The 22,110-nt window shown below is 39.7% G+C and overlaps 1 protein-coding gene across 4 annotated transcripts in view; it reads right to left on the bottom strand.

Annotated features, from left to right (window-relative positions):
• Nucleotides 1-22,110, bottom strand: part of LOC129178114 (CUB and sushi domain-containing protein 1-like) — a 493,613-nt gene that overhangs the window by 144,565 nt on the left and 326,938 nt on the right. For all 4 annotated transcript variants that reach the window (XM_054769950.1, XM_054769952.1, XM_054769951.1 and 1 more), the window contains exons 13-20: nucleotides 17,037-17,219; nucleotides 16,670-16,855; nucleotides 9,127-9,267; nucleotides 6,570-6,691; nucleotides 6,377-6,449; nucleotides 5,688-5,826; nucleotides 3,178-3,365; nucleotides 2,825-3,013 (exon numbers count right to left, since the gene is read on the bottom strand). In XM_054769950.1, the coding sequence (XP_054625925.1) occupies nucleotides 2,825-3,013; nucleotides 3,178-3,365; nucleotides 5,688-5,826; nucleotides 6,377-6,449; nucleotides 6,570-6,691; nucleotides 9,127-9,267; nucleotides 16,670-16,855; nucleotides 17,037-17,219 (1,221 nt within the window). The remainder of the gene's footprint in view (nucleotides 1-2,824; nucleotides 3,014-3,177; nucleotides 3,366-5,687; nucleotides 5,827-6,376; nucleotides 6,450-6,569; nucleotides 6,692-9,126; nucleotides 9,268-16,669; nucleotides 16,856-17,036; nucleotides 17,220-22,110) is intronic.

Raw genomic sequence — 22,110 nt, 5'->3', positions numbered from 1 at the left:
TGGCTGAGAGGTGGGGTACATCCTGGACTGGTCGTCAATACATCATAGGGCACATATACACAAATAACCATTCACACTCACATTCACCTATGGACAATATAAGAGTTAACAGTTAGCCTGATATGCATGTTTTTGAGATGTGGGAGCAAGCCAGAGTAAGGCAAGACTCAGTCAAGCACGGAGAGAACTCCTAACTGTGAGGCAGACGTGCTACCACTACCAAACTACCTGGTATCAGATATTCTCTGTATAGGTTGCCCTTGTTTTATGGCATTCCGTTTTCCGAGGTGTGGTAACAAGCTCACACTGTACAAAAGAAAAATGCTACTAGTGATGTGCGCACAGCGGAAGAGTACTTGGCTGGAGTAATACATGACTGTGTCGCTCTCAATTTTGTTGTTTTTAGTTAACTTTTATAAATGTAACCTCTATTAATGTCTTCCAAGTATGAGGCTGTCTCTTCTGGTGGCAACACATAAAAGAAAAGGAAAGTGGCAGTGAACAGTGAAATGAAATTAGACATTGTCAAACGCTCAGTGGAGGAAACAACATTGTACGCATGCCAAGTCCGAGCCGCTTAAACGACCGTCATAAAGGATAAAGATGAACATGTGAAAGGATCTTCTATGATAAAATAGTGATAAGTGACAGTGATAAGTAAGCAGTGTAGTGGTCTCTTTATTGCGCCTCCCTCCCCCCAATATTCTGGCCTATCCATCCTTGCAACAGCTTCCAGTGTGCAGGACAACCACGAGGATAAAGGTAAGGAGTTCTTTTCTCTTTTTTATGACTGTTTCTTTTATTTCTTGCATTTCATATTTTTATTACTGTATTTCAGTGGTTTGCAGTCAGGGACATGCTTCTCTGTTGGCCTAAACACTATCACAAGCACTGACATACATTTTCAAATGAAATTCTAGTATTTGGTCCATGAAATAGTATTAATTTATTCCAACAGACTTGCCTTTATTGCCTACAGTTTTGCAATCTCTGCAATCTGGCAGCCACTTATTGCGTTGGAGTTCCCCTGCAATGTATACACCTGCATTCTTCCTGGTTTAGGGGTCAAGTGAGTAGGCCTGTACCATATTGATCAAATTAAGCAACATTTATTTTATTTACTATATACTGTAGAACAGGGGTCACCAACGTGGTGCCCGCGGGCACCAGGTAGCCCCCCACGACCACATGAGGTGCCCGCAAGCCTGCTTTTCATTCAGGTTTTCAGTTAATAATGAAAGAACAGTAGAAAGAAATGTATTCTGAAATACAACATGTGAGTTGTGGACACCAGCCTTTTGTTAATGATCTGGTAAAACAAGCATATTCGCTTTGTTTGAGTTTAAAATAAGCTCTGAAAATAAATGTTACAAAAATGAGTAGCTCGTGGCCATTTTCATTTTGTAAAAGTAGCTCTCACAAGGAAAAACCTTGGTGACCCCTGCTGTAGAATCTACGAGGGTGACACTAACAGCAGGTATTAGAGGAGCCGCAATGTGCGATACACAACATCACACAGAAAAGAAAAAGTCACGAAGAACGACTCACCCTTTCTTGGGATTAGGGACGTGATCGATAAACCGATGCGACTGGATAACCGGTTTGAGGAGCTAACAATGCCGATTTGCCGATAAAAGAATGCTGTATCGATAGTAATCAGCCATAAATTTTAGATTAATCAATTGTGGAGACATGAACCGGGTATCGCGAGAGAAGCTCGGTTGACAGTGTCTTATAAACTACGCTTGGGTTTGGACTGCCGACAAAACGCGCCTGTTAGCTGGCTAGCTAGAACACCGAACGTGTTTGGATTCATTTCAAGAAGGGTGCAAGCAGAATTCACCAAGCGTTTGATTGTTCTCCCACTAATAAGGAACGTGATCTGGGTTGAGACCGTCGTGAAGCAGGTTAGTTTTACCCTATTGATGCTCCGTTGTTGCAATAGTACATTGCTTGAGCAGCCAGACCAACAGTATGGTAACTTTTCTGCTTTGTAACTTGATTACTTTGAAATGTTGAGCCTGGAGTGTTGAAAACACTTTGCCCAATCTGAAATGTTGTATGATGACCATAATTACGATATTTTTTTCATTGCACTGATGTGGCAAGTACTTCTATTTACTTATCTGTCCTTGGAAGAGATGTGCCGTTATTTAAAGGGCTTTGCACCATTTATTTATTTTGTATTATCAGTTGGACAGATAGCCTATCCCAGCTGACTTCGGGCGAGAGGTGGGGTACACCCTGGACTGGTGGCCAGCCAATCGCACATATAGACACAACCATTCACACTCACATTCACACCTATGGACAAATTACGCACGCACAGGAAGAACATGCAAACTCCACACAGAGATGCCCAATGGAGATTCAAACCCAGATCTTCCCGATCTCCTGACTGTGTGGCCAACATGATATCCACTTGGCCACCATTTTATATATAGTATCTTTCCCCAGCTTTAGCGTGGCGCAAACTCGAGCACCCTTTGTTCAAGTCACTACTATTGCACTTTTATTATAATTTTCCTAAAATCAATGTCTGCTGAAAAAAATGATGTCCAGTTAAGTATCCACTGAAGGCCCAAGTACCAAAGGCACTGCCCGCCACTGCTGTGTTTTATATGCCTAACTCAAAGTACATCACAGTCATAGAAACCAAAGTCATTCATAATATGCTTCTTGCTTTTTACCTCAAACACCTCAGCCACATAACTCTGACAGCATGAAAATGAGTTCCACCAGCTGTCACATCATTTGTTTACTAAAGAAAGATCATCTCTCTGCAGGTTTCCAAGAGGGGCAAAAATCATTGCAGCATTCTCACCATCACAGCTGGGAAGAGCGTGACTCCACTGATGATTTTGCTCGCAAACAATGGGCTCCTGATCACTCAGCGTATATCCTAGGTCGCATGTAAACGAGACACGGGAGCCGATGGAGAAGCTGCTGCCATGGCGACGCCCATTGACTGGAATACCCGGGTCAAGACAAGAGTCGGACTCCATTTTCACACCTGGAATTCACATCACACGTGCATAAATGCCACAGAGTCAAGAGGGTGTCTGGATACGTGCGCGTACATAACAAGTATGTCATTACACATTTGTGAACACATGACTTGAGCGCATGAAACACTGAACATCTGCTAACTTGTTAGCAGAGTAAGCCAATCCTTACTCTCGTATCTGATGCTGAAGCCCGTCGCTGAGCGACTGTTGTCAGTGGTGAACAACAGGAACAGGAAGTTGGACGTAGAAATCAGGAAATGAGGTGCCTGGGTGCCGTGGTATTCACCAATCAGGGGGGAGGAAGATGAGGGGCCATCCCTGATCTCTAGTGTATCATAGTTGACTTCAGTCTGGAACCTGGGCAGCAACACAAAACAAGGCAAATGTTTTTGTTCAATGCTCTGGAAAGGATTGTTAAAAATCAAACGCGAAGATGACTTGTATATGCAAACATTTGTAATCACACAGCTAACAACTGCATCTGGCCACCCATATAGAAGCAACAGATGACTACTTCCATTAGAACCTGCTTAGAATTATGTAAGTGAGCACCACATAGTCAACATGTTACAGTTGCTGTACATGAGAACATTTCTAATGTTTTCCCTCACTTCCCGTTATCTTTCAATTCAAAAGGCACCGTTTCTTCCTTAAGAGCTTTCTTGGATTAAAGTAGCCATGACTTCTCCAACCTATCATTATTGGAGAATAAACATTGTAGGAAAATGGTGTTATTTGAACACAATTAACTACTTGCTGAGATAGAAAACAATAAAGAAGACACACAAAAAAAACCACAAGCTGCAATTTAAAAGGACGTGAAAATATCCGTACAAACTTGTGTTGTGTCTGCACAACACATTTGCATAAATGCAATCCAACACAAATTGAATGCCTTATAGGCGGCAAGGGTGATGTGGCCTTTATGTTTAAGTTCCAAAATAGATAAGATTTCAGCCACAGCAATTTCATGCTATGCTGCTTCTGCTTGTGGCTCATTGCCAGAAAGAAAAAGTGAAACTCCAACATTAATCATTTACTGCAGCACATACGACGTTTACATTTATCTGACCATCTCATAGCACCTGACTAACTGAAAGAGTGACTGACTCAACCAGAAAACTGCATTTACCATAGAAACTGCACGTGCATGCGGAGAAAAAGATGCTGAGAAATGCTGTCGCCAAACTAAAAAGCCGAAAGAAGTAAATTCTTTGACAGCTATTTGGTTGCTGAATGCATCACACCATCAAACAAATCCCCTGATACTCTGCAGTGTGATGAGCAATTTATTATACGTTGTGTGCACAATTATTAGGCAAGTTGCATTTTTAGGATTCATTTTATTACTACACAGCTGCAGTGTGCATAATAATTAGACAGCTATTTGTGTGCAGAACTGTTATGCAACTAACTGAAAAAAATGTTCCCATCTGACGTGTTCGAGTGAGAATACAGCACAATCCTTTGTTTATTGCGGTTAATTACCTGATAAGTGAATTTCCGTGAAGTAGGATTCCTTAATTATAAATATATTATTTTTGCAGTTAGAGTATTGAAAAACTATTTACAACCTTCTAAATATGTTTTTTAATATTATTACAGCCCTCTAGACATGAAATAAGACCCTTATAGTCACCTTTATACTTTATACATCTTTGTATATTACCCAATATAGTAGTAATCAGAGAAAAAATCAATTTAAGACATAAATAAGACTTGTACTCGTGTGTTTTGAAAAAAAGGTGTTCCGGACATGTGGAGGACAGGAAGTGCGGGTTCAGAGTTGAGTTTTAGCTTTGAGTGGGTTACGGCCACAACAGTGGCTCATGTTATTAATATTGTGCCTGTGCCCGTCTGATACTTCTGTGCCACACCAAACTTTACAGGAGCATTACTGACACCTAGTGACCAGTGTAGAATACTACACCACATCACATTTTTGAATGCGTTCTCTGAATGCTTTATACTAGTTCATTTTGCCATTTTTATGCTTGAAAATGCTTAATTTAAGCAAAAAATACATAAAATCTGCTTAACTATGCAAATATTTGACTAATAATAGGCCGTATTCAATCAAGAAACGGAATGGTTTATTAATATATATTTTTGAAAAACTGTGATAGAGTACAATTCGAACCGCGATGTGGAGAGGGACGACTATAATGTTCCCCTTCAAAAAAGGTCCCAGAACTCTCGACAGGGTTTAGGTCAGGTAACAAACGGGGGCATGTCATTATTCTTTCATTTTTGAGACTTTGTTGCCTATTTACAAAAAAAAAAAAAACCTTTGATGCTTCTATGTGTGCTGCATTTTCAGTTAAATGTCATGTTTGAACCTTTTTGCCTCAGCAAAAGCAGCTGCTTAATAATTCTCTGTTGACCTCTTTAAACCATACCCTCCCTCATTACACAAGTACACATCACTGGATATGCTTAAATCCAATATGGATTCAATTTTATACAGCTTGGAGTTGGAAAATATGCATACAAATAATGATACGGCCAAGATACTCACTAGCCTCATACATGATATATAGTTAAAGGAAAGGAGAGGCAAAACAGGTAGTGCTCTGGCACTGTATGTGGAAAGATGTCCTTTGCAAAGTGCATATTTTGCAACAACCATTGTAAAGGTAAGACCAAAAGAAACGAGTCCACATGACAACAAAAACACACCTGTCAAAGTGTATCTTCACAGCATGATCAGGCAGTGCTTCGATCACCCACTGGCAGTTGAGAGAATCTTTATAGAATGAAGGCCATCCAGGAGACAGAAGAACTCCAGTCGGAGCGGTGAGATGGCCTCCACATGGAGCTACAATGAAAATAAAGAATATGCAATTCATCTTTTTTTTCTTTTTGTGTCTCAGTATCCATTTTTCATAACCACAACAAATCAGTCCAGTTTATTGCAACTCTGTAATCCTTTCAGAATGTCTAAATTGTCAGCAAACACATTGAGATTCATTAAATAACACTGTGCTGAGCCTGACTTGTTCACATTCAAGCCTAAATAATTATGGCTTGATTATTGGTGAGGAAATCCATATTATTTATGTTTCAAATGATGCCAGAATGGCTTCTCGCGTCTTTGCAGCTCAGCTGGCTGCAGGCAGTAACATTTAATCCCCACTCAGTAGAAATTCCATTTTGAAATAAAGACATTAACATTTGTTTAGTTTGCAATATATATCAAAATAGATGATAATATGAAAACATATTCAAATATGGTTTCATTTGATCTGAATTCAAAATGTGAGGACATTTCATAATGTGTGAGTTTAGAAGTAGACACACAACTTTTGAGTTTCCCATTGATAATCCATTACTCGTGCATATCACAAACAGAACGAGCGTGTGTTTACCTTCACAGCGAGGCACCGCCGCAGACCAAACAACATTTCCATCCTGAATGATGCAGGTGACCTGATCTGACCCCTGTAAACATTTATGTATGATTTAAGAGGTTCCTTACTGCCATACATGAATGCGAAAGTCATTCTAACATACAGTAATACTGTTTTTTCCAATTGGGTCAAATGGTGTCATATCATTTACCTGTGTTCTTATGAATCCTTGGTCACAACGGAAAGCCACGGAGCTGCCAAGCTGAAATTGGTCCCCGTACCTTTGACCGTTGACAGGGACGCCTGGATCATGACACTCATTCTGGCCAAATGCTGTAAAGACACCGATAGAAAATATGATCACATGCAGACACCTACTCAAACTGAAAATGTGACTTCAATTTTGTGCTTTCTTCCTGTAATCCCCATAAAATGTGGTTGATTTTTCAATGTACAGCATAACAGGCTTGGACATGAATAAAGTATCTAAGTATCTATCTATCTATTGGGGCAGCAAGTTACTGAAACACAGAAATTAAGTCACCGAAAACTGTAGAGAATCTCACTGGCCCAAAGAGTGGTACAATGCAATGTACAATGCGATATGGAATACAAGAGCTGTATCGAAATGCTGCCTAAATAAAGAAAAGAATGCACTGTTTTACACTGTCAGACAGGTATTAGTAACTGGAATTTGGGCTCCTCTAAGGGAACCGGTTCTTTTAGCTCAGCTCTCAAATGAGCTCAGATTTTTTTGTTGCTTAAATTTATTTCTTACCAAAATATGTATAACTTTAATGTCGAATGTAAAAATATAATTATACCAAATGTTAATTGTCTATATGGCTTCACTCATATGCTCAACATAATGCAACAAAAAACAAATTATAAAACACAAAAACAAAGAACCATTTCAAGTGAAAAAAATAAGTCTAACCCGATTGTGTGTATTACAGTTGTCCCTCGACACATCGCTGTTCGAATTTTGCGTCTTCACTCTATCACGGTTTTTCAAAAATATATTAATACATGTTTAGTGGTTAATTAATATTGCCCAAAAATAGGTAATTACTCATAAAATTAGAAAAGAATTAATAAAGATCATGTGATTTTGCACGGAAATCGCCCGATACTGATTGGTGGCCAATTGATTGGAGTATCCCTAACTAGAATACAAATACCGTGGAAGCTCGGTAAGTGTCCTCCCTGTTAAGCGTGTTTTTTGTAGAAAATGCAAACCACAATGTTGCTTCAGTATGCGCGCATTACTCTGTTTGCATACAATATGGCAAATGGTGACAAATGACAAATGAAAGAGATAAATGAACAGTTAAGGGTTACTTTTATCCTCAATGAAGACATGACTGTTCCCAAAGACACAATGCGGCAACAAGATCAATCACTACCACCTTCCTGTTTTCAGTCACGTCAAGAATCACTTCTTCCGTGAAGGTAAAAGTAACCTTAAATGTTCATGTATGTCTTTAATTCATCATTCATATGCATTTCTATGCATTTGAAATTGTTCTATGCATGTAAAAATATAATTGTAAAACTATAAAAATGTGTTTAAGAACCGGCTCGTGTCGTTCACTTCAAGGAGCCGTTCAGTTTGCGAACGACTTATCACTAACAGGTATTCAATGAACTATATATTTATTATATTGGTTGTAGTTTTTCAATAGTTTAGAACGGCACTGCTTCGTGCTGAGGGCTGTATCTACATTTTGCATCGTGTATCTCCAGGAAAGAGGCTACTGTTGTTTGACATGTTATTTGTGCTTTTGTTTCATTGTAATTTAATACAAATAATGCATTTGTACTTAAGAAAAGGGCACGACATGCAAAGTAGCAATGCTTTAGCACCAACTTAATTCAACCCTGTCATGTTTATCTTTATTTCATCTCCATTCCAGAGATTAACCTGATCCCACCTAGAGAATACATCCAATGATCGGATGTGTCTAAGGCTGATTAGCTACTGATTGAGAGGAAATGAGACGAGAGAATAGAGATAGAAGAAAAAGGGAAAAAATGACATTGCATCAAGGCAGGTGTACTGAAAAAAACATGGGGAAAAAAAACAATCATAAATCTACATTTATTACATAGAGTATGTTTGCAAATGGATATCTGTACATATCAGCGTGTGTGAGTGCATACGTGAAGGATAACATTCTCAATTGTAGACATGCAGCCACATAAATTAATTAAAAACACACAAGTAATCTTTGCATCTGAGTACTTTTTCGTACAAAACTCAGCTCTATATGACTACTGCTGCCAGTTTTAGCTGTTGAGGAAAACTTTTGTTTATTTTCCAATTCTCCGCATCTAATGTTGTCACTGAGCCACTTTTCTGTTTCTTTTTGTTGATGTCTTCACATCCTGAGCTTGCGTCTGTTCTGTCATTCACCGGTTGCTGTTCACCTGTTCCAGATCTTTGCCTGCTGTATTGGATTTTTATTTGTATTTTCTTTTTGAGTTTTTAGCCACGGAGCAGACGTCTTTTCTCCCACTGCTTCCTGTCAACTTCAGTGAAGTCTTTGTTCTGCTGAACTACTGCCTCCATGCTGTCTTTCTACGTTTGGGTCCTTTTTCTGATTCCGTGACAGATGCTACAAAAACAAGTCTATGTGATAAGGAAACAAGACGCTGAATGCAAAATGAACCGAACGAAGCGGGACTAATGTGAAACATCAACAAGTTGACATTATCGTGGTCATGATAAAAAGGGTCTCAAAGTAGCTTGGAAGAGAGACACCTACTTGTATAGCTGATATTGAAGCCTTTCCCGGTGTTGGAGTGATCCGACTGAAATTCCAGTCTCATGATGTGTCCGTTTGAAGCGATTTGGGATGGGACATCCTTTCCAGAGAATGTCCCAAATGTCGTCGGCTCGGATAGACCTGGAAGAGAAGTTTCGATTGCTCAGAATACACTCCTCAGTTGAAAATTATTTTAGACAATCGGAAAAACTGGGAAAGTCAGTTCTGGAAAAGGCACAATTTCAATATAAGCGGAAAAGGCAAAGGAGTCAACTGATGCTGAGTATCACCCCTGAATATAGAGTTAACAAAACAAGCAACAAATAAGACTAGAGGGAAAACATGCTTGTCTGAATTAACCAAACAATAAACAACAAAAAAGTAGGCAAAACAAATTTGAATAAAGTCTGCTTATGAAAAGAGGACATGATGTACAGTTTTATAAATGTACGGAGGCAATAAGCACATCATCTTTTTAATTGACATGCAAAATCTGAAAATGCTGTTTTTGAAAGTAAATACTCTGGCAACATTCTTTAAAAAAAACATATTAGTGGTCAAAAACATATAACAATAAAGTTTACGTTTGTTTTTTTAACACCAGTGTTTTGTCACAATCTGAATATTTGCAGGAACACTCTCAGAATAACTAACACATCATGATGTTTCCTGCTGTTTTTCAAACAAACACATACAAAACCTATTTTCTAAAACACTAATCACTAAACTGTTGGTAGCATTGACATCATGAATTTCTCTGTACCAGGAGCAAGCTAGAAATGTTACTTGCTACAAATAGTTAGCTGTTGGTCAAGTCTGACATCCACCCATTGTGTGAAAAGTATATAAGAGGAATACGAATCTCTGTCATTCATTGTTTGTCAACCAATCAATGTACACTGTCTAATCATGAGACAGTGACGTTCGAGCTCGCGTCATTATACAGGTACCGTACTCTAATGTAATGGCAGTATACAGTATATGGTACAGTTGTCCTCCATCCCGTAGTCTGTCCATTCATTGCATCCTGTGTCCATTGTCATACTATCAGGCACAAGAGCTGGTTCAAAGAATTCCATTTTGGATTGATAAAGCAACACTTTTATATGCAATATGACATATCTGAGATAAAGAATGATGAAACAAAACTCGATCATTTTAGCATGTGACATCGTACTGCAGACAACTCAATGCAATTGTTAGGTTTGCGTGTTGGCAGGACCTCAAGAAGCACAGATGGGAACCCAGTGCAGGTAAAAAGTCTTCAATTATTAGAAAGAAGTAAACTGGCAGTTGGCACGTAACATACACATGCACATGCACATGCACATGCACAGCAAGCATGAAACAAACCTACAGCAAGATAGAAACAAGCAATGCTCCGACAGCGGGAGACGCCACCAGCAGAACTAAATAGTCACACACTAATTAGCGCAAGGTGCGCAAATGCGGCCGAAAACAGAACAGAACAAAACAGGAAGTAATACAAAATAAGAGCATGAAAACTGGAACTAAGGAATTAATGGTCGCAGTCACACAGGACTTGACTCTAGTGCTAATGCTATAAATAACCATCTGTCCTAAATTATGTTCGAATATGCACCAATCACCATATTGTTTACTATCATGTTATAAAATGAACACTGCTTTCTTATTTTACTCTAATGTTAGTAATTGCAGTAGTGTTAGCGCCATAGCCCCAGTATTATAAACTGCTTAACGGGCTGAGCCATGGCTGCAGGGTTCTATTTACTTTAAATAATCCGAATTATTTGAAGCTGTTATGTCATGACTACAGTTTGTTTCTCTAAGTTGAATACAAATTACAGTATTTTGGTGATAATAGCGATACGTTTTGGTTTCCAAAGTGCAAGACAAAGTGCATACGCTGAGGGACCAGTTACAACTATATACAACATCCTTACTTTAGCCCATTGAACACTGGGTGCAATTTCTGTGCCGTGACTCATTGAGGGACCTGGCTAAGGGCCCAAAGCACCAGACAGACATCAGTGGTTCACAAAACAGGTGAGAGGGCCGACGACAGAAAGACGCTACATTTAAATAACTCCGAAGGAGACTGACAGTAAAGGGAACAAGATGTCCTGATCATTAGAGCTATAAATGTCTCCTAGAACATTCTGTCACAATGACAGGAAGTCTTGTACAAAGTATTCATCATGTGCTTGGAGACCTGTTATACATGATGCTCCTTTACCTCGTAAAATAGCAGAAAATAGCGCGTCTCCCAATGGTCTGTGCACATGCAAGAGTCTCGTGCAACATAAATTCTCAAATACCTATAAGCTTTGAAAATGTTGACGTCAGCCATCAACACGTGATTCTGGTTATGGTTTAATTTATTTCGAACATGCATACACTGTACATTGAATGCGTCATGTTACAAGTCACAGTTCCACATGTCCGAAAAGGAATAGGACGAAGAAGAGCTTATTTAATCCTACCGCCTCTTCGTACCACATCAATTGCTAATACATACATACTGTATGTGTAGATACAAACACACACATATACTGTACATACAGTACAGTACATGCACATACACGGACATACATACAGTACATGAACATATACAATAGTACCTCGCATAACGTAAACCTCTTTTTACGTAAATTCCACTGAAGTAAAGAATTGATGTGAAGTTTTTGCATCGTATTACGGAATAACTTCCATATAACGTAAAGCGTCAAGTCGGTGCAAGTTTGTTTTTTTTTCCCCAATCAACTTTATTAATGCCTCAAGTCGGTGCAAGTTCAGACTAACACTTGGTGACGCCTTCTGACGCTTCACGGTCTCATTGGCTGATTTCCGGGGCACCGTCTCCGCTCTCATCTCATTGGCTGATTATCGGGGCACCGCCTACGCTCTCATCTCATTGGCTGATTATCGGGGCACCGCCTACGCTCATTGGCTGACTTATACAGCGCGTACGTGAGTTTGTGTGAGGGACAGGCTTGTCCCTTCAAACTCCTTCCTCTTCGTAGTCGCCCTTAAACTAACTTAAACAATTAAGTTAAGTTACAAATTCAAATTTTGCACACAGCATTATCGTGTAGTGCGTTTGTCTGTGAGACCAGCTGACTTTTAGACTCTTTAAGTCGCGTTTCGACTCAGGCTAGTCCTCCTCCCTGCCTCCACTTGCGTGCTCCTGATCAAGACATCTCATGAACGGTAAGATGGTTTTTGTTTTTCAGTTTTATTCATTTACAGTAATCTTATTTATTACCTTATTTTATAGTGGAATGTTACTCTACTATGTTTATGCTAACATTTTCTTATATTTTCCCACCATATTTGGTGGACACCAAAGGGGTGAGTTTGGGAAGATCTTGAAACGGATTAGGCTATTTACATGTATTTTACGCTTCGTATAACATAAAAACCCTATAACATAAAGGTTCTCGGAACGGATTATTTACGTTTTAGGGGCGTCTACTGTATACATAAATACATCCGCACATATTTATATTATATTATAACAGCAGTGCAGTTTTGAATTCCCTGTTGCTGAACTTAACAATGATGACATGTGTGGTGTTGTTTCTGCCATATAGTGGGATACAAGTGTCGATGCTGTTGATATCTACATCCACCTCCTTTGATTGTAGGAAGTTAGCAGTCTGTTGCTTTATCGAAGGAACATCTCTTGACCTGGGTGTAATTTGGAGCCCTGTGATGACCGCATCATCCATTCGTGCATTCCGATCCATCTTGTCAATTAATACATTTTCATTTGCTTAGTGATATTTTCCTTTGCTTCTTTCTCTTCCTCAAGGGTGGTGCGGAAGGCAGCGTTATCCTTCAATAGTGCCTTGATATCGTCCTGTAGAATGTAGATATCATTGCATAATGCTCTATTTTCTTCCATAGGGTCTTTAACCTCCTTTAGAGCAGCACGCGAGACAGCTTCCATAGGCTTTATTGCCTCCTTAAGAGCAGCGCGCAAGGCAGCATTGTCTTCCAATAATGCCCTGATATCATCCTGCAGAGCCCTAACATCTTTGCATAATGCTGTATTTTCTTTAGGGTTTTTAGCTTCCTTAAGAGCACGGCGCAAGGCAGCATTGTCATTCAATAATACTTTAATATCATTCTACAGAGCCTTGATATCTTCTATAGGGTTTTTAACCTCCTGAACAGCAGCGCTCAAGTCCGCATTTTCATTTTCTAACTCCTTGATCTCTTCTCTTAGCGCTTTGATAGCTTTGCTCAGTGCTCTATTTTCTTCCATAATGTTTGTGATAGCCCTGTTCAGTGCGATGTTTGTGACACCAAAAAGGATATCTATGATCCTTTCATGGAGGTTACTGTGATTAAGGGTAACTTCTGCTTTCATAAGCGACATATCCATCCTTATATTTGCAGAATCTTGCACTGATTTTGATTGCAGATTCTCAATTTCTGGCATTATTTGTAATAGAGTAATCTCTGGTGTCTTCTTCTTGAGACAATCTTCGAATCCTGGAGTTGTTTTGTTTATCCGAGTCGGTGTTCTCTTGTGTCTTCTTCTTGAGACAATCTTCAAATCCTGGAGTTGTTTTTTTATCTGATTTTGAGTCAGACAGTATTATTTTGCTTTGTGTTTGGCATTGCTGCTAAGCAACCGTTTTGAACTTCAGCAGTTCCCCCAGTTAGCTTGACTTGTAAGCAGGTATCGACACTTGTAACTAGATTATTTCTAGGAATCTGTACCTCCCGCCTATCCTCGTTCAAGTTGGGGGATTCAGCAAGCAGTGCTGATCTTGTGTTCATGAAGTGTAATCAGGAACGCGCCAACATGGTTAAAATTTCCAGTATCTTCAACGGAGCTCCTGCCATACATGTCCTTTCCAGTCGAGGGGAAAAAAGAAATAAAACAAAAATCTTATCTTAAGTTTATCTCAAGTCAGCCAGCATTGTGCACATTTTTTTTTTTTTTACTGTTTCTGTTTATTCTGAACGAATGAATGACCATTCTCATGAAAAGCGTGAGAACAGAAGATATGCACCGCAAAAGTTATCATGACGTAAGCAAACTCATACCGAAAGCAGTCGGACCAGTCCCACCTGACCACGACCTGGACATTCCCAGCACAAGTAAAATAGGCCCCTCTGCCAAGAGAAAGCGCTTACAGCCTGCTAGGGAGGTGCTTGAGGATGAAGATGATGATGATGATGATGACGATGCGCAGCCAACACCACAAGCAAAAAAGTTCACCGGATGCAGGAAGACTGCAGACATGCCCACCACCCGACACACAAGTTGACCTGTACAATGAACCTACCAGAATACCAGCACTTGCTAGTCAACTACATTGAATCCCGCTTTGGCTACTTCAAGAAAAGGCATCACCAGCCAACGGAGCTACAATCCCAACATGGGAAGCATTGACAAGAGTGGCATGTTGGTCGATCTCTACAGCACCCTCATGAGGTTCAAGAGGTGGTATACAAATGCCTGGGTCATCTCCTGGACAAGCAGGACTGCAAAGCCCTTGGTGAGAATGGCCCATCTCTGAAAAATGTCAAAATCGAGGAGAGCTAGTGGCCAGAGGGCAGCCATGTCTTCCTCTCAAAAAAGCTAATCTTCATCTATTGACAGTCTGAGCACCGTTGCAGACATCCCAACACCTGTTCAAGGACGCTGCAGCCACATCCCAAGTGATGCTATGCGATTCGACCAGTCCCTCTTCCCCTGTACACACCACCGGGCAGACCAAATACTGAAGCCGGAAAAGGAACATTTTCCGCTCAAATGCAAGGTCCACTGCATGAACACTGCTGGATTAGTTATTATGAGCCACAGTCCTAATGTTGTAAAATGTTATCATGTGTCTTTGTTTTTCCCACTAACAGGCAAAAATGGTCACTTAGTTGAACTATGTTTTCTACACAAAAATACATTTTTTTTACTACAAAAGTAAAATGGTCATATTATGTCTGGGTTAAAAATTTTGAATTCACAAGTGGTTCAATGAGTGCCCTTTAAAGAGATAATCTGGTGCCGCAGGGCATTTTAGTGCCATACTAGGCAAAAAACATTGCTGGCAGCAATTGTTGGTCCTGTTAAGCAATGTTTAGCCCTGCTACTGTTTATTATTGTGGCTTTGAAATAACTCTGGGGGAGAGCCTGGAGCAAAAAACAAATTTTATTCCTTGTTAAAGCAGAAGAACGACTGTCTATCACATTGGGATGCAGATGTACTCAATGACATGTTTCTGTTGTTCATATATTAAAAACCAATCTTCAAATTTATGTATACCTTATCATCCTGTCAAAAATGTCGTAAAACAATATCTTTACCAGATAACTTGCCATGATTAGGACAAACTGAAGCAAACTGAAAGACTGACGCTTTGAAACTTTAGTTTCAGTTTGTCGGTGCAACAGTAATAATTGCCCTGCAATTTTCAAAAACACTGTCAAAGAGAAAGAAAAAACTCTGCAGAGACACAAGTTTTTGCCAGTCAATTAAACACAACTATGCCCGAAATGACCAGCCAGGCACATGGCACGCTCTCAACTAGATTGAGCTTCAATCACTAACCTTTAATACGGTGGCGAAAAACAATCAATTTGCTCTGTGTTACGGGCATCATGTTTTCTTGGAAAATAGAAGAAGTAAAAAAAAAAAATATTTATTCATTCATTCATTCATTTTCCATGCCGCTTGTCTTCACTAGGGTATGCTAGACCCTATCACAGCTGACTTTGGGCGAGAGTCGGGGTACACCCTGGGCACATAGAGACAAACAACTAATCACTGTCACATTCATACCTATGGACAATTTAGAGTCTCCAGGTAACCCAACATGCATATTTTTGGAGTGAGAGAAAGAAAACCCACGCACGCACGGAGAGGACTTGCAAACTCCACACAGAGATGCCCAAACGGAGATACAAACCCAGATATTCCAGATCTCCTGACAGTGTAGCCAACATGTTAACCACTAGGCCACCGAACGTGCGACCAAAGTCACACACTTTGCCAGATGACTATAAACTATGGCTACATACAATGTCAAAAACATTAGCATTTGTGGAGGAGACTGAACACCCTGAACAGCCTCTGCCGTAGTGTTAATACTAGCATCAGTGCTCATGTTTCTGTGCAGTGCTTACATAACACTTGATTTAGTAAAGCTGGCATGACAAGTCATTTTCATCAGTCATTTTTAAACTTCTTATCCTGTTTAGGGTCATGGGTGAGTAGGAGCCTACCCCAGCTGAATTTGGGTGATAGGGGGTGTACACCCTGGACTGGTTGCCAGTCAATCACAGTGCTGAAAACACTCCAATAATGAATATTTTGATTAGAACAGTTAGACTAATTCACTCAGTTGAAATAAAAAAATCCATTCTTTTAAAGATCTGCTCATTGACATCCTTGACAAGAGTTACTGACAACTCATTGTACTTTTATTGTAGTACATTAGCACTATCATCTATGTAATTATTTTTGCTGCTTAACTGGGGGCCTGTGTCCAGTTGTGATATTCACTCAAATGACCAAATATGGTTACTGGCCTGAGCGCCGCTCACCTTCATCTTTGACCACCAACCAGTCAAACTGAGGCTCCAGGTCAAAGTCTGAGAAGAGCAGATGGATACGGCTCCCGGGTTCCGAAATAATCAACCACACACAGTTGAGGTTGTTGCCGTATTCCTCAGGATAGTTTGGGGACAGCACAGTTCCTGCTGGGGCCGTGAAGTTGAAGAAACAAGAGACTACGAGAACAAAGGACAATAGGGAAGAAATTATGTTAAATAAAAAGGTAATTAAGTGAGAACACAGACAGAGAGGAAAGGGGATGCAAAGGGGACATAGAGGAAAGCTTAAATAAAAAGTCAATTAATTTTACTGTTTTAGAGCAGAAAAAGCAATTTAAAAGATAACACGAGTACTTACAGACACAGCTGGGTTTATTACCAGACCACTGGTTATTATGCTGGCAAGTGATGCTCCTCTCGCCAACCAATTCAAACGCAGACTGGCAAAAGAAGGTCAGCACATCACCGTGCTGGAAGCCATCGCCGCTACGACGACCGAACGCCGGCACGCCGGGATCGCCGCAGCCTCCCTTTTCGATCTCTGTGACACACAGCGATAAAGAGAACCCTGTTTTTAACACTGATAATTAATGTCAACATGCAAGACCGTCACATTTAGATAAGATTGTTCTTGTAAGGTAACGTATCAATGCAGCCGTTTGGTTGTTTATTGACAACGCAAACGCTGATGAGTCCAAAGAGATAACCTAAAAAGAACAATGTAGGAAGAAATTGTAGGGATATTCTGTATTCTGCCAATTCTATCCCATATATAGTTCACACATTAATCAGTGTACCATTTTTAAGTCGGTCTATGGTACATACAGAGGACAGCATACGATACCATATGCTCGAACCAGACACTTCATTCAGCACTAGGCTATAATCTCTACAGTGTCTTTATAAAAGCAGTATTGAACAACAGTCTTCTTCTCTTCTATGTATAGAAAGGCTAGGCTCATCATAAGAAATAAGAGTTCATACTGTGCAAGTGTAGGAGAATGAATGAGCTGATGCTTCTTCATGTTGGACAAGGTCATCCGAGGTTAATTTAGGGTTTCGGATTATACTGTCTCCTCTACACGTTCCCCTGTGGAGACTTCATGACAAGTCTGACTCGTAACTCCTTGGAAAATAGCCAGAATGTGCTGTGAGGTCATATTTCTGTCCAGTCGCAGATGAGAGAATGATGTGCTAGCTACTTTACTTATGGATACTGTCAGTGCGACCTGGATACTGTTTACTCTGCATCTACGTCTCTCCATGACAGTCTACAGTCCCCTGGCAGTTGTCAGCGAGGACAACCCGAAAAAATATACAGTACTGCTACAAGTGTACATCAGTCAAAACCAGAAGAAAAAGGTAGAGTGCCAGGACAGAGTACAAGGACAGTTATTAGATTTTTGGCCGCAGCTAAGTTGCGCCCCTTGGGCCTGATATACGTTAAAATCTACATTTGTGAATGTTAGTTACGCAGAACAATACTATGTTGACCCAAATACATACCAGCATTTCTCCCGTAGAAAAAAAATCTGAAAACAACAGATGTTTTTCCAGTATATATACACAGCAACCCCTTGTTTATCGCGGTTAATTGGTTCCAGACACGACCGTGATAGGTGAATATTCGCAGAATAAGATTTTAAGATAAAAGTAATCAGTAAAGTAGTCTTAAAACAACTGCCGAGCAGTGAAAAATATGATACATGTTTGTTTTTTTACATCTACCAGTTATTTATCTCATATTGAAAAAATACTTTTATAAAAATGAAAAATAAAACACAAATTTGGTCTGTTTTTGTTTTAGAACATGTTTCTAAAAAATAATATTCATAAAAATATTCATAATATTCAAATATTCATAAAATATTCACAGTCGTCTTATATTTGGTCAAATTGGGTAATTCCTGGAATTTTGATGACTATAGCTTGTGCAAGTGAAAAGAAACGAAAAGGAATATGGCTAAGGCGATTATGGCTCTGGCGTCTATATTTCTGAATGAACAACAATAAAATGGACAACTGGCATTGTTATCAACAGCAACAATTGAACCTTCGATACGATTTGCCGTCTTGGGTCACGCATCTTACCAAATCTAGATTTGTATTTTAAGAACATATATAACACCCAAATATTTCAATACAGGTTGTACTCATTTGTCCTCAGAGCATAGATGTACCATCTGTTACGGGTGCATTCAGCGTAAAAGTGGAAGTACTGTAGTAGCTAGTTTGACTGAAAAAAGCACAAACACTGTCCACTCAGATCATGTCGTAAAAGGGAAAATGAGGTCCCGCTCTTCAAATTTAAGCAATAGCTACTTTCTTTAGAAGAGAGCTGACAGCAGCCCTGATTGGCCTGTCAACAACATGACAAAAACACTGCAGGGGACACCGGCAGCCAAGCTAATATGGCTGTGTCAAGTCAGAGAAAATGGGCTGATTTCCTTGTGTGTGTGTGTGTGTGTGTGTGTGTGCACTGCAAAGCTAATGAATATGATAGAACCTTTAAGAGGTCCATTCTGATGCGTTCCTTCTACTAGCTAAGCTGTCGGGAGGGACGTCGCAGAGCAATTTAGCTTTACTTTTGAAAGGCAAAACAATAAGTGGTGGCATGCGCCTTTAACCAACAGGATGATGTTTATGACAGGGAATAAAAGATGCCTGGAAGTGTCCTATGAACACATGAGGTCTCACTCTGTTGCCTTCCTTAAAGAGACTATATGCAGCGAGTTCCTGCAGATTTATTTATTTATTTATTTACAGGGACAGTGCATATTAACAGACATTTCTGTCAATATGGCAGAATTAGCCAAAAGGCTATTTTTTATCTGTAGTCCCTCATCCTAATCCCATTTACTAAAAGTATACGATATAAAATCAACATTATACCAAGAAACAAACACATACATGACAGAATATCAACAACAGCAGTACCAGTCAGTCTATAGTTAGTGTTGGCAGTTCTTAATGTATGTGATTTGATTTCTAATGGCTATGGGTGTGAGGTTCAATTTTCTATGCCGCTTATCCCCAGTAGGGTCACGGATCTGCTGGAGCCTATCCCAGCTGACTTCGGGTGAGCGATGGGGTACACCCTGAACTGGTCGCCAGCCAATCACAGGGCACATACTGTATAGACAAACAACCCTTCACCCTCACATTCATACCTATGGACAATAGGGAGTCACCAATTAACCTAACATGCATGTTTTTGGAATGTGAACCTGGAGAAAACCCACACATGCACGGTGAAAACATAAAACTTCACACAGAGATGCCCAACGAAGATTCAAACCTTGTGTGGCCAACATGCTAACCACTAAGGCCACTTTTTCTAAATGGAATAATGGAATCTCCCCTCTTAGCGTCTCTCGTCCTGTTGAATAGGAGATGATAAACTGTTAATGATTTTATAAATAACACAGATTTGATCATTTGACCATGTCTTCCCAGCTGAGTAGTTTATGTAATACCGGATGGCAAATGGTGAGAGATGTACGGTTTCTTATCCAATATTTTTATTGTGCATTTGTGAAGTGATTGCAGGGGTTTGAGGGAGGTAATACTAGCCTGCCACCAAATGGGTAAATAGTATGTGATATGTGAGAAGATCATAGCGTGCATGGACATTTTTGCTGACTGTGTGGACATTTGATGCCGAATGTGTTTGAACTTAATGAGATTAAATTTGATTCATTAGAGGCCCTTTTTGCATGTGATTTGTGTCAATTATGACACCCATATATTTGTATTCTGAAACGATCTGCAGTCTGAAACAAAAACATCTGGCTCAGCATTGGAGGTATTGTTGGAGTTAGTAAAGCACATTGCTACTGTTTTCGACGTGTTTAACTGCAGGCAGGATGACTTCAACCAAGCTGTGATATTAACCATGGAGTTAGTGAGCTTCTCTACCCCCTGTGAGATATCACCACCATGTGCGTAAATGACAGTGTCATTAGCTTGCATTTGTACAGAGACATCAATGCAAATGGATGGGAGCTCATTAATGTAAAATGAGAACAGCAACGCCCTAAATTTGATCCTTGAGGAAGACCAGTGGACAGCCGGAGGGCAACTGACTTAACGGTCTGGATTCTGACATATTGGGAACGCTCAGTGAGGTAAGACTCAATCCACTTAAGCGCATCTGGTGAAAAATTTAAACGACATAATTTTGTTAGCAAGATTTTATGATTAACAGTTTCAAATGCCTTCTTGAGATCCAGCATCAAAGCACCGGGAACCCCACCTCGGTCTAACGTGGCTCTTGATGATTTCCGTGAAATAAGAAGTAGCAGTCTGGTTGGAATCTTTTGCTCTAAAGCCAAACTGTAAAGGGCGTGGTGTTTAAATGATTGATTATTTGTTTTGCTATCAATTTCTCTGCAATCTTGGACACTGCGGACAATATGCTGATGGGTCTATAGTTGGCCATTGAATGAGGATCTCCACTTTTAAAAATTGGAGCGACAGCAGCGAGTTTCCACATGCTTTCGGGAACATTTTTTGTGAAATGGAAAGATGAATCATTTTAGAGACGGGTCGTGTGACTGATGTGCTAAGGTCCTCAAGCATCCCCTGTGTCCATATCATCAATATCTTTACATTTGGGTGGTCTCAGTGAATTATTAGTGTGCGATACTTCTGATTCTGTGATATTTAGTCAATTAAAAAAACTGGTTGATTTGCAAGGTTGCAAGGGTGTTAGTTTCCACAGGTGCAAAACACCTCGCTATTTTAGCCACAGAATCAATAAAATAGTGGTTAAATGCCTCTGCTACAGCTGTATATTATTTGTTAGGTGATCATTTACTGTATTTTAATTTCTAAGGTGTTTGTTCTTTTGGGCGGTCACCTAACATATTCATTATCTGGTTCCATGCGATTTTACCATTACCATTTGATTTTGCAATTACTGCCTTTTTGAATGATCTTAAAACCTTCTTTCTGAACATGGTGAAACGGACTCTGTCATGTTGGTTTAGTTTTATTTGCTATCCGCAGGGCTTGGTCTCGTCCTTTCACAAGTTTTGTGATATCTGGGTTTATCCAGGGAACCGTGTTTTTGTGTCATTTGCACATTTTTTTCCGTACATTCTCCAATAGTTCTGTCAAGTGTGTTTTGAAATGTTTGGCTATCTTTTTAATAATTAACCAGAGATAAAATGTCATCCCAGCGGATTTGGTTAGCTGCAGCTACAACGTTTTGCTATTTGCTTTTAGGTATAGTGATGATTTTGTTGTTGCTGGCACAGTAATGAAATTGTTTTTGTGTAGGTTTTCTGGTAACCTTAACCCGATTTTACAATTCTTTCTGGTTTATTGGTAATTAAGAAATCAATTTGTGTCTTGGTAGCGTTTGTTATTATTCCGATAATAGCTTATTTCTTGAAAATACTTTCTTTTAACAACTCAAATCTGATCAC

This window comes from Dunckerocampus dactyliophorus, chromosome 3 (assembly GCF_027744805.1).
Source record: "Dunckerocampus dactyliophorus isolate RoL2022-P2 chromosome 3, RoL_Ddac_1.1, whole genome shotgun sequence".
Lineage (NCBI taxonomy): Eukaryota > Metazoa > Chordata > Actinopteri > Syngnathiformes > Syngnathidae > Dunckerocampus > Dunckerocampus dactyliophorus.
The sequence above is the reverse complement of the archived record's forward strand: the minus strand, read 5'-3'. Positions and strand labels throughout refer to the sequence as shown.